Source organism: Oryctolagus cuniculus, chromosome 16 (assembly GCF_964237555.1).
Source record: "Oryctolagus cuniculus chromosome 16, mOryCun1.1, whole genome shotgun sequence".
In the NCBI taxonomy this organism is placed as follows: Eukaryota; Metazoa; Chordata; class Mammalia; order Lagomorpha; family Leporidae; genus Oryctolagus; species Oryctolagus cuniculus.
The window spans coordinates 47,232,703-47,245,028 of NC_091447.1; the positions used below are offsets into that span (position 1 = coordinate 47,232,703).

The 12,326-nt window shown below is 43.9% G+C and overlaps 1 protein-coding gene across 22 annotated transcripts in view; it reads right to left on the minus strand.

Moving 5' to 3' along the window:
- ADAM22 (ADAM metallopeptidase domain 22) overlaps window positions 1–12,326 on the minus strand; it is a 245,839-nt gene that overhangs the window by 42,545 nt on the left and 190,968 nt on the right. For all 22 annotated transcript variants that reach the window (XM_070059837.1, XM_070059834.1, XM_070059833.1 and 19 more), the window contains 5 exons: window positions 10,322–10,402; window positions 5,386–5,436; window positions 5,104–5,167; window positions 3,393–3,498; window positions 695–814 (listed from right to left, as the gene is read on the minus strand). In XM_070059837.1, the coding sequence (XP_069915938.1) occupies window positions 695–814; window positions 3,393–3,498; window positions 5,104–5,167; window positions 5,386–5,436; window positions 10,322–10,402 (422 nt within the window). The remainder of the gene's footprint in view (window positions 1–694; window positions 815–3,392; window positions 3,499–5,103; window positions 5,168–5,385; window positions 5,437–10,321; window positions 10,403–12,326) is intronic.

Sequence of the window (12,326 nt, forward strand, 5' to 3'; positions counted from 1 at the left end):
CCTCTCTCCCTCTGAAATAAATGAATAAATACGAATTTTATAGATCTATTTAAACAGGCATTTGGCTTAGTGGATAAGATATCTGTGTCCCACACTGCAGTGCCTGGGTCCAACTCCTGGGGACCGACTCCAGCCTCCTGCCAGTGCAGACCCTGGGAGGCAGGGGTGATGGCTCAGGTCACTGGGCTCCTGCCACTCTCATGAGAGACCTCACTTGTGTCTCCAGCTCCTCGGCTCCAGCTTTAGCCCAACCCTGGCCAATGTGGCATAAACCAGCAAATGAGAGCTTGCTCTTGTCCTCTTTCTCCTTTTCTCTCTGCTCTCAAGTAAGAAGAAAATAATAATAAAAAAAAGTTAAAGATTCATTTAATGATGTTTTAGTGGGATTTCAGAAGAGATCAAAAGTGGATCTACATAGTTGGTCAACTGGCTGTAACCACAAGTCCCCATTCATCTTTCTCAATAAGAAAGAAATGTAAACTAAGACTGTACTGACCAACTAAACATGCCTCAACTAACCACATGACACTCTACATTCAACCTTGCACCTCTATTCCGTCAGGATTGTCTCAGTCATCTCCTTGGGTGGAGAGACCGTATTCCAGCTTGAGAACACGCCGGGGAACCGAAGACAGGGGGCGCTACACAGCACTCCTGGGAAGCGCAAGGACTAACGGAGTGGTTACTCGGTTACCTGCAGTTTAACGTCCTCCCCTGCTGCACAACCACGGCAGACGTGATCTCACCATCGAGCTCTCCGAGCCGTGGGATGTTACCGACGTTAGTGCACAACAGGTAACCGCAGAGCACGTCCCTGTGTTGAAAGAGTACCAATCATTTACTTCATCTCCTTCCCCAAAGATACAGAGAACCACGCAGAGCAAGAAAGATAAACTCTCATTTTAACATTGGGTTTTCAGCAACTACATGATTAACTCATGAGCCAGGCAGAGGAAAACAAGGCCAAAGGAACTGACCTCCTACTCTACAAAGTCTCCTCTCTGAAACTCTTCTTGGTGCACCCAGATCCCAGTGGTTTCCTATGCTTTCCTTTACTGTCCACTGGTTCACGTGCTGAGCTAAAGGAAAGTATCCACGAAATGGACTTTCTTAGTAATTCTTTCCACATAACGCATCACTGGATATGTTAAATTATTTTTTAAATATTTTATAGGTGAACAAATGACCTTTGGATGAGTATTCTTTTGTAATGCAGATGTTTCTACAGTCTGTATCCCAAGAACCAAAGAAGAGATTATATACCATATATATTTTATAGATTTCCAGACAAAAGGCGCATTTTTTCCTTTTTTAACATATTTCATTGCTTCCCCAACTACTGCGTAGGATTCTAAGCTAACCTATAAAACATTTTCACTGGTATAAAATACCATCTTAAATATTCTACATGTCTAACAATTTTAATTATTAATAGATAATATACATGAATTTTAATATTTATTTGATGAAGACTAATTTGTAGGTCACTGAGATTATATATGGAAATATCAGATTTTATCAGATGGAGAAAAGAGAAAAATAGGATCTGCATCCATCAACATAGAAAAAATGTATAATTCATTCTTTTTTTTTTTTTTTTTTTTTTTTTTTTTGGACAGGCAGAGTGGACAGTGAGAGAGAGAGAGAGAAAGGTCTTCCTTTGCCGTTGGTTCACCCTCCAATGGCCGCCGCTGCAGCCGGCGCACCGCGCTGATCCGATGGCAGGAGCCAGGAGCCAGGTGCTTTTCCTGGTCTCCCATGGGGTGCAGGGCCCAAGCACCTGGGCCATCCTCCACTGCACTCCCTGGCCATAGCAGAGAGCTGGCCTGGAAGAGGGGCAACCGGGACAGAATCCGGCGCCCCGACCGGGACTAGAACCCGGTGTGCCGGCGCCGCAAGGTGGAGGATTAGCCTATTGAGCCACGGCGCCGGCCTATAATTCATTCTTTAAAAATAAATTTTAAATCATATAACTACTTTACTGTTCTTATAAAACTTTCTAAACACAGAAGCAATGGTCATTCAAAAATTTTGGAGTAACATTTATGTGTATGAACCTTAGTGATTTGGAATATAAAAAGAAAATTAGATATCATCTTTATTCTCAAAGAAATTACACTCTGGGTTAAAAAGTTAAATCATACACATAAAGAACTATCAAGCACAGATTAGTGTCAATATATTTAAGAATAGTACTGAAGGATGTGGAAGTGTTGAGGAAAAGAGGGAGACGGTTTATTTCCAGAGTCAAATCAGGGAAAGATTTAGAGAGATTTATATTTTACAATTGGGCTTTGAAAGATGAGTAAATTTTCGCCTGTTGATGGTATGGCTACAAACGGTACTTCCCAGGGAATAAACGGCACAAACACAGGCTTGGGGAAGGATGTATTAATATCCATATTAGAAATGTTAGAGTTTGCCAGACTTTGGAAGACTAGAGAAAACAAAAGTATAGGTTGGGGGAAATTGTGGAAGAGGTACAGGGCCAAGTTAAGGTTCTATTTTATTTGGTGAACAAGATCGTGTGACACTCAGAAAAGTGGTTAGGAGAGGTTTCTGAAATCGGAATGCCTGAATTCTAATTCTACTTCTATTACATCCTAGCTGCCTGACCTGGGGCAAATCAATTAAACGTGTCTCATCTTCCTTGAGCACAGACGGGGAGGACTGCCAGATGAAAGGCTATACTTACAAAAAGTGTGATGCAGTGCTTAGCACATGGTGCACACTCAATAAATATTGGTTGTTACTATTCTTACTATTAACTAGCTATGTGGAACCAGTGAGATTTGGACAAAGAATTGGCATAGTCCAAAAGATTCTGAAGATTATTCTGATGGTAGTAGCTTCTTAGAGTCTGCTGGCACAGCGAACCAAAAAGAGGATTCTGTGACAGTTGAAGCTCAATACAGGTCTGAGATCGGGCAACGGCAATAGAAATAGAAATTAAAGACAAATGGAGGGGGAGCAAAAGGGAAGAATGGGTGATCCGGCAAGTGGACAATGTGAAGAGGGAGGGCAGATCACTTGGAGGTTTCTGAACAAAAACAGTGAGATACTGAGACCTTTGGCAAAAAAGGTGTTGGTATAGAAAAGCCAGAGCCAGCTACTCATTCAAAGGCACTGAGTGCATACTCTGATGGCTTTAACTCCTGCTGCTTCGCAGACGCTGGAATCTTCTAGGTGAGCAGTGCCAAAACCTGGGCCTTAGGAGAGGGGGAGGGTCCGTGTCAAGATCTGGGGAGCCCTCTGCACAGGCAAGGCAGGGCCACTGAGGAGGGACAGGTGAGCAGGCAAGAGCCTGCTCTGCAGGATGCAGAAAACCGCCAACTCAAAACTTCTGCTTCTAACTGCCTGAGGGCTGAGCTCCAGGCCGACTCCCGCCTCACCGTTTGTTGCACTGAATCCATGTGTCTTTGTCTTTCCCACAGTTACCCTTCTCCGTCCCTTCGATGTTCAGTTTCTCGTAGCAGTATTTGTCTGATGCCTTCACCTCTGATGCAGAACAGAAAGTTTTTTATCAGTGAGGGAGATAACATGTGAGTTGCTCAAACTGTTTGCAGTCAAGGGTAACTGCAACCTAACCTCTTCACTGAAATGTTATCAGTTCCCAAGACTGCACCCACGGCTCACCAGAGCTATAGGGCAGACGTCTATGACTCAGGTGGATTTTTCATGACTGCTTATGGGAAATTTTGAAAAAAAAAATAATTTCTGATGGCAATCAGAAATAGACTGCAAAAGTAACACATATCAGGAACTGACTAGTAATTATGGGAAGATACTATCTAATGGTTCCTTGAATAAAAAATACTCCACTCTTCAATCTCAGCACCAAATGTAATGCATGATTCCTCACTCGGCATCTTTATTAGTCATAAATGAAATTTTATTAAAATAGTTTGCAATATAATTAGATTTGAGAAACTGGTAGAATTTCCTTCCTTCTTAATAATTCTTAGCTTTCAAAATCAATTTTACTCTGCTTTTAAACAAGCTTGAATTCAAGCTAAATCTCTGACAGTAAAATAACATTTTACGGCACGTAAGCATCCTAGATTTTCTTCTCTGAAGCCGAGATTGCTTCGTAGAGTTATCTAAGAGCATAAAATGACTTTTTACAAACAGATCAAAGGATGGCTGTTGGCATAAATTAAAAAGACGCAACTAATTATGTTGATAGTTCCTTTTTTTTGCTCAAGTCCTAGAAATAAAACTATGTGTCTTTGTTCAGAGTATAAACCTGTATGACTAAAATTCTCAATCCCAACGCTTCCAGTTGCTTAAAAAGAGCATATACTATACTTTTGCTTCTAAAGCGAGTACAGCCACTACCTAGAGATTATCATTATTTTTAAAGCCTTTTTTCAGTACAAATTATCTTTTAGAAGAGTTTAAAACAAAACTGTTTCCAAAAGTTGGGGCCAATAATACTTCTAGATAAAATATACTATATGAGTACCTCAAAATGTTTGTGGAAAAAATTAAACAGAAAAGTTTATTTTGGTGCAAAAAACCCTTGAAATCCATGCACAGTTTTTTCATAATATGCATTTTTTCATGGACCTTTTAGTACCTAATTTCTACTGGAAATTTTACAAATTTGAAGGAAATAACATTGAAACTTCCTTCCGACACAAGAGTGCTACCTCGGCTGAAGGTCACCTATAACTAGAAAGCTGGCTAGAATTTAGTGCAGCTGAAATGCTCTAGTTCTAAGGCAAGGATGCCCTATCCAGGGACCATGTCCAGCCCATATGGTTAGGCAGGTTTTGTGGAGGGCACTCAGCTAAGGAGAGCACAACAGGAGCTGAAAGCAGGTTTGCTCTGTTCCCCAAGCTGTGCGCCCTGGCACAGGCTCCACCTGACAGCAAAGGCACCTTCTGTCTCGACCGCAGGCGCCGCCACCAGCAGATATAGGGGCTATGTCTTCCCAAGGGGTGCCTTTCTCTAATTTCTGGAAAAGTGCCCCTGCTGAGACCTGCAGCAGCTCTCAGAATCCCCCATCAGAGAGGGGTAAAACGTACCTCTAGCCCACACGTCCCTAATAAATCTAATATTATACTTTCAACATGATCAAGCCGCACTCTCGATACTCACTCTGTCCCCAGATGTATTTGCATTGTCTATCCCTGGTTTTACATCTCCCTCCAAAGCAAATTCCCTGAGATGAAAAAACAAATCTCAATTAGTGATGAAACACTGCGTATGTCAGGTAACTGAAGCAGAAGACAGGTGTGGGGATACAGCAGACGTGTATGATTAAGGCCCTTTCTCTTTCGAACTGACTCGGAAGCACTTAATGATCTTCCTATTCTGACACTGCAGTGTTTCTCTCATGCAGGTACCCACGAAAAATTCAGTAAAAAGGAAGTAGCCTACCTGAACACCGTCACATGGATATCCATCCATCTTATGAATGTTAGGGGCACACTAGGAACAGAGATCAAACCATGAGCCACATGCAGACAACAATAATAGTCTGACAAGTCATTTCTATTTTCATTTAAGAAATCACTTCTGATAATACAGGTAGACCCACCTACCATCTATAAATAAAAACAAAATAAAAAAGGTGAAGAGAAAGCAAGAGGAAATAACAACAAACCATGCATTTTTAAAAAAGATTTATTTATAGCCCGCGCCACGGCTCACTAGGCTAATCCTCCACCTTGTGGCCCCAGCACACCAGGTTCTAGTCCCAGTCGGGGCGCCGGATTCTGTCCCGGTATCCCCCCTTCCAGGCCAGCTCTCTGCTGTGGCCAGGGAGTGCAGTGGAGGATGGCCCAAATACTTGGGCTCTGCACCTCATGGGAGACCAGGAGAAGTACCTGGCTCCTGCCATCGATCAGCGCGGTGCGCCGGCCGTAGCGCACCGGCCGCAGCGGCCATTGCAGGGTGAACCAACGGCAAAAGGAAGACCTTTCTCTCTGTCTCTCTCTCTCTCTCATTGTCCACTCTGCCTGTCAAAAAAAAAAAAAAAAAAAACAAACATAAAAAAAAGATTTATTTATTTGGGGTCAGTGCTGTGGCATAGCAAGTAAAGCCACCGCCTGCAGTGCCAACATCCCATATAGACACCTGTTCGAGACTTGGCTGCTCTACTTCTGATCCCACTCTCTGTTATGGCCTGGGAAGGCAGTAGGAGATGGCCCAAGCCCTTGGGCCCCTGCACCTGCATGGGAGAACTGGACAGAGCTCTTGGATCCTGGCTTCAGACTGGCCTAGCTCCAGCTGTTGTAGCCATTTAGGGAATGAACCAACTGATGGAAAATCTCTCTCTGTATCCAGTCCTCCAACTCTGCCTTTCAAATAAATAAGTAAATCTTTAAAAACAAATATCATCTATCAGAGGAGGGGAAAACAGTTCATCACATAGCAGTGAATCAAAAGAACTGACTGCAATCATACGCTGAAACGCATCTTGCTCCATCCACTACTCCTCAGAGCAAGAAAAAGAAGGGAACAAAACAAAGCAAAATTGTGCCCTCACTGGCAGACTGGTAACTACAAACAAAACAGCCCTTACACTTAGAATGACCACTACCTTCTTGTATAAAAATAGGCATGATTCAATTATAGATAATTTTTAAAAAAGATTTGTTTGTTTGAAAGTTAGAGTTACAAATAGTGAGAGAGAGAGAGAGAGAGAGAGAGAGAAAGAGAGAAAGAGAGAAAGGGTGGGGGTGGGGGATCTTCCATCCACTGGTTCACTCCCCAGATGGTTGCAACAGGCAGGACTGTGCCAGTCAAAGTCAGGAGCCAGGACCTTCATCTGGGTCTCCCACATGGGTGCAGGGGCCCAAGCACTTGGACCATCTTCTGCTGCTTTCCCAGGTGCATTAGTAGGGAGCTGGATTGGAAGTGGAGCAGCCAGGACTCAAGCAGGTGACCATACGGGATGTCAGCATTGCAGATGGCAGCTTTACTTGCTGTGCCACAGTGCTGGCCCCATAGATGATATTTTATGTTGCTACTTCCCTTTATTTTGGTCATTCTAATGTCTTTATCTGCATAATGAACTGTTTTGTGGATGCCATTTTTATTGGCTTTAATGCATTGCGGTTCAATAATCACTTCTAGTCACCTCCTCTTCTGCTGCTACAATTAGTGCAACAAGAGCATCCCACATGCCTATCGATATTTGATTTAGGGTTCTTCAAAAATCCCTGCTTGTTCATGAAATCACATTCCCAGGAATTTCCTCTAAAATCTATTTTCTGCTTTGAAGTCTTCAAGGTAATCATTCATTGAATCCTCAATATCAACAGGCAGTAGCTTAGAAAACACTGCCAGTTAAGCAGCCAAGAACTAAAAATACTTTTACATGAAAGATCTTTAATATCTTAGGATGGTGACTTTTAAAATAATACATATTTAATGGCTGATGTATGAATGCCATTACTGAGTCACTCTTCTCTGGGGAAAAAAATTCACAAGCAGTCCCTGCTTTGCACAGCACTAGGATGCATGAATTTCAACACCTCTATGTTTTTGTTAAATAACAACAGCTCCCTAATAGCACAGTTATGCGTTCAGTTACCACAATATACTGACTATGATAACTGTATGAAGCTCACCAATCCAGGCACATAACGGATGCCTACCATGGTTCATAACCCACTGTGTTACTTCTTTCAGAATCTGTCATGATTAGTCACTGCTTACCTGTGCTCACTGCACAGACAGCAGGGTGTGTAGCCGTGCTGCCTCTTTATCCCCCAGTGATACCAATGCTTTACAAAAATGGGTAATTAAAAGAGAAAATAAAAGGGCAGCAAATTCTGCTAATACAGGCCCTGGGAATCAGCAAGAGATGGCTCAGGTGGCTGAGGCCCTGCCAACCATGTCAGCGACATGGACTGGGTGCCCAGATCTTGGGCATTCGGGGAGTGAATCAGTAGATGGAGTTCTCTTTCTGTATCTCTGCCTTTCACAGAAAAAGTACAGCAAAGAAATGAAAAGTGATGGGGCCAGCATTGTGGCATAGTGGGTGAAGCCCCCGCCTGCAATGCTGACATACCATACGGGTGCGGGTTCATGTCCTGGCTGCTCTGCTTTCGATCCAGCTCCCTGCTGCCGGCCTGGGAGGGGCACTGGAATATGGCCTTTGCACCCACAAGGGAGGCCTGGAAGAAGCTCGTGGCTTCAGCCTGGCCCAGCCCAAATTGAACCAGCAGATAGAAGTTTCTAACTATCTTCCTTCCTTCCTTCCTTCCTCCCTGCCTCCCTCCCTCCCTCTCTTTCTCTCTCTTTTTCTCTCTCTTTCTCTCTCTCTTTTTCTCTTTCTCTTTCTCTCTTTCTTTCTCTCTCTCTTTTCTCTCTCTTTCTCTCTCCCTCTCTTTCTCTCTCTCTCCCTCTCTCCCTCTCCCTCTCTCCCTCTCCCCCTCTCTCCCTCTCTCCCTCTCCCTCTCTCCCTCTCTGTCTCCCTCCCTGTCTCTAACTCTGATTTTCAGATAAAAACAAACAAAAAATGCAAAGTGATGAGACCAGAGTAAAATTCAAATTGAACCTACATGCAAACAAACCAGCTAACTGGGACCACTGATATTATATAACAAGAGACTCCAGACATGCAGCCAGAGGAACACAGAGAAGAATTTACTGGTATAAATGAATGAAGTGCACCTGACATAACAAGTGCTGTACCAGAAGAAGCAATACCAGCTAGAAACTTGACTTTCATCTGTTCACATCTCTCAGAGGTGTTTCACAGCATTGAAAGGATAAAACGCTAAAAGCTGATACAATTTTGAAAAGGAATTTGACAGTTTGACAAGGTATAGAAACAATGCTAGTTCAGTATCAAAAGGTTATGACAAGAAGGCAAGCACAGTTCAACCTACTCCTGATAAGATTTTTATAAAGACATGTTTTAATTCTCAATAATTTCTATTTTAATTTATAGTGTGCCAAATAAATGAGCTTATTTTTTCATTTGTAAATGCATTTAAAACCAATAATAAGATAGTTTTTAATAGTTTGAAGGAATTTTTTAAATATCAAAGAACAACTGTAGCATGTTCCATTGATTTTTATAAATTTTTCTATTTATTTATTTTCATGTCTTTTGACAGGCAAAGAGACCTTCCATCCTCTGCTTCACGACCCCCAGATTCCCACAATAGCCGGGGCTGAGCCAGGCCAAAGGCAGGAGCCCAGATCTCCAGCTGGGTCTCCCCTGTGTGTGGCAGGGGCTTGAGCACTGGAGCCACCTTCAGAGGGCTGCCTCCCAGTGTGCACATTAGCAGGAAGCTACACTGCAGTAGCCCAGACTCAACTCAGGCACTCTGATAAGGGGTGTAGGAGTCTTGATATGGGACAGCTGGTTTAGGACCACAGAGCCTGAGGCACCTGCAAGCCCAAAGCTCCGCTCCATGCATAGTACCTGCCGACTTTACAATCAAACCCATTCCCAGGATGTATCTCTCTCACTTGGGGCTGAGGAGGTGCCATGTGAATAGCCACTCCCCTTCCAACTTCATAAACTGGGAGGGCCCGGGAGGTGAAGGTGCCCTCTCTCCTCCATTTCCCCTCTCCCACCCCTCTTCTCCTTACAGCCCACTCCACTCCTCACACGTGTGCTCAGTTTCACACCTTCTGAACAAAATTTATTTTCTATATGCCAGCATTAAGAACTCATCTTTTTATGCCTGTCAAGGACCTGGAATAAAAATTAAGCCCCACTTCAGTCCCAACAAGCTACTAAAGCCACTGCACAAACATCTGGCCCTCCAATGATGATTAAAACCACCTTGCATGGTCTCAGCTTCCATGATCAGTTTTAGGGTCCAGGAATAGCATGCAAACCCAGAACTGAACCAACCATTTTGAAATCTATGATCCAATTTCCCTGACTTATCTATCTATAACTGAATGCTATCAATGGCTGGGTTAACACAAGTCAGCTCAGATAAATAAGAGTCAAAAAAGAGGAACAGGTTCCCCTTGGAATCCTGTCTCTGTGGTTTCTCTGCCTGGGGTAATTCCTGTTGCAAGCAGCTGAAGTACAAGCAGTCTTCATTTCTGCCTTCGCTAAGTAGATAAGAAGAAAATGCCTTTTACTCCCTACTTAAAAACAAAATAGTCAAGGCATTCATGCAGTCTTAGGTTAGCTCAATATTAAGGCAAAATTATGCTGAGCAGCTGCTGCAGCTTCAATTACTGAAATTTAACTTCCTGAAGAATAAAAGGAGAAGGAGAGGTGACGTGAAAGAGAGGCAGCACCTTGCACGTTCACATTTCTCTTGGGAGTCGGTGCTCTAAAAATACTCCTCCTCTTCCCCACAGGGTTGCAAGGAATCAGTCTGCAAATTACCTGGCTTGAATTTCCCGAGCACGTTTCACGGATATCGCAGTCGTTCACGGCTTCTCGGCATACAGTCCCCATGGGCTGAAACTAAAAGGACCAGAAATCAACACGCAGAACTGTAGAGGGGAAAAACCACTCATATTATTGCCGTGAGAGATGAGAGCTGTGTGGATCGGGATAGCTCAAACCATTCTAGGAAGCCACAACCTTTGGAAGCCACAGTCCCTGAACGAAATGCTGCTTTAGGAGACACTTTCTCCGTGTGGCTTCCACGGCCAAGGCTTCTGCAGAAGCCACACAAGGCCGCTGAGCAGGACGGAGCCTGAAGACGTCTCCACGGGCAGGGGAGCGGGAGCGAGCTCCAGGCTCTGCTGTCTTCCGCCCGCCGGCTCTGGCGCTTTCCCCACCCCTTTCACTCCTGCTGCCTCTTGCATCTTCCTATCTTCCTTCCTATCTTCCTATCTTCCTCCCTCCCTCCCTCCTTCCCCCTTCCTTCCTTCTTTCCCTCCCTCCCTCCTTCCCTCCCTCTCTCCCTCCTTCCCCCCTTCCTTTCTTTCCCTCCTTCCCTCCCTCCCTCCCTCCTTTCTTTCCCTTCCTTCCTTCCTTTCTTTGCCTTCCTTCTCTCCCTCTCTTTCTTTCTTTCCTCCAATCTGCCAAGAATTTGAAGGTTCCGGTTTGGGCTAAATCACCAAAGTCAGATTTTCGAAGCCATCCTCTCCCCTTCCCCTATGCCACATGCTCTCCCCTCCCTTCTTGCAGCCTGCCTCATTGTTACCTAGGTTAAATCTTGGTCTTTTCTTCTTTTTTATAATTTTTCCATTATTTGAGTCTGTGTATTGAATTTTTTTTATTATTATTTTCTTTTTTTGACAGGCAGAGTGGACAGTGAGAGAGAGAGACAGAGAGAAAGGTCTTCCTTTGCCGTTGGTTCACCCTCCAATGGCCACCGTGGCTGGTGCGCTGCGGCCGGCGCACCGCGCTGATCCGATTTTTTTGTGTTTGATTTCTATTTTCAACCACCTCAAATCCATCATGTAAGTGTGGGAGTTGCCCAAAGGTTTATACTCATTTATAAATCACCAGAGTGCTTAGAACAAAGATAATGGGACACCTCCTCAGCCCTCTTCAGCACCCTTCCTTCTCCCTCTGCAAACCCTGGCGGCAGAGGCTGCCCTATGCTTCTGTCTCTGCTCCACCTGCTTCTGTATCAAGCTCATCTTCTCTCCCTGCTGGGAGCTCTCCAGGCACTCAAGTCTCCCATTGTTCCTGGGACATGGGCAGCTCTTACCCAACTCCAATCAGGATGTCAGCAGATATTTTTAAGGACCTTAGAATAAAATTTGGGTTCATTCATCAAGTATTTACGAATATCTTAGGACATGCCAGGCACCATTCTAGCCATTGCAGATTCAATGTAGAAGAAAACACAAGAACCTTGCTCACAAGGGACTTCCATTTTAATGGGCATAAATGGACCATACAAATAAAGAAATAAGCAAGATCATTTAGGATTTGGGCAAGCCACGACTGTGGAATATCTAAGGTGAAAATAATCCTCCTAGGAGCAGATCTGATGGAGAGTTCAGGTGAGAGTATAAATGTTCAGCAATTTCCAGGAAACTTCAGAAAGGAAGTTGAGTGAGGGAGAACCTGCTCCAAGAGCTGGATACGACAGCAAATAAATCAACCAAAATCCCTACCACTGCAATGCAAGGAGAAGAGCTACAAACAAGTAAACACGCAATATTTTACAGAAGGGCTCTAGAACTACGGCCTCACGGCCAAATGTGGCTGCCTGACTACCTTTACAATAAAGCTGCACTGGAACACAGTCGTGCCCACCTGTTTCTGTATTTTTGATGGCTGTTTTCAAAGACAGAGGTGAGTACTGTGGTAGAGACCTGAAGCTGCACAAAGCCTAAACTATTCACTACCTAGCACTGCAGACCAAGCCCACCAACGCCTGACTTACAGATACATTATTATAAATCCACACAGAAGAAACAGAGAT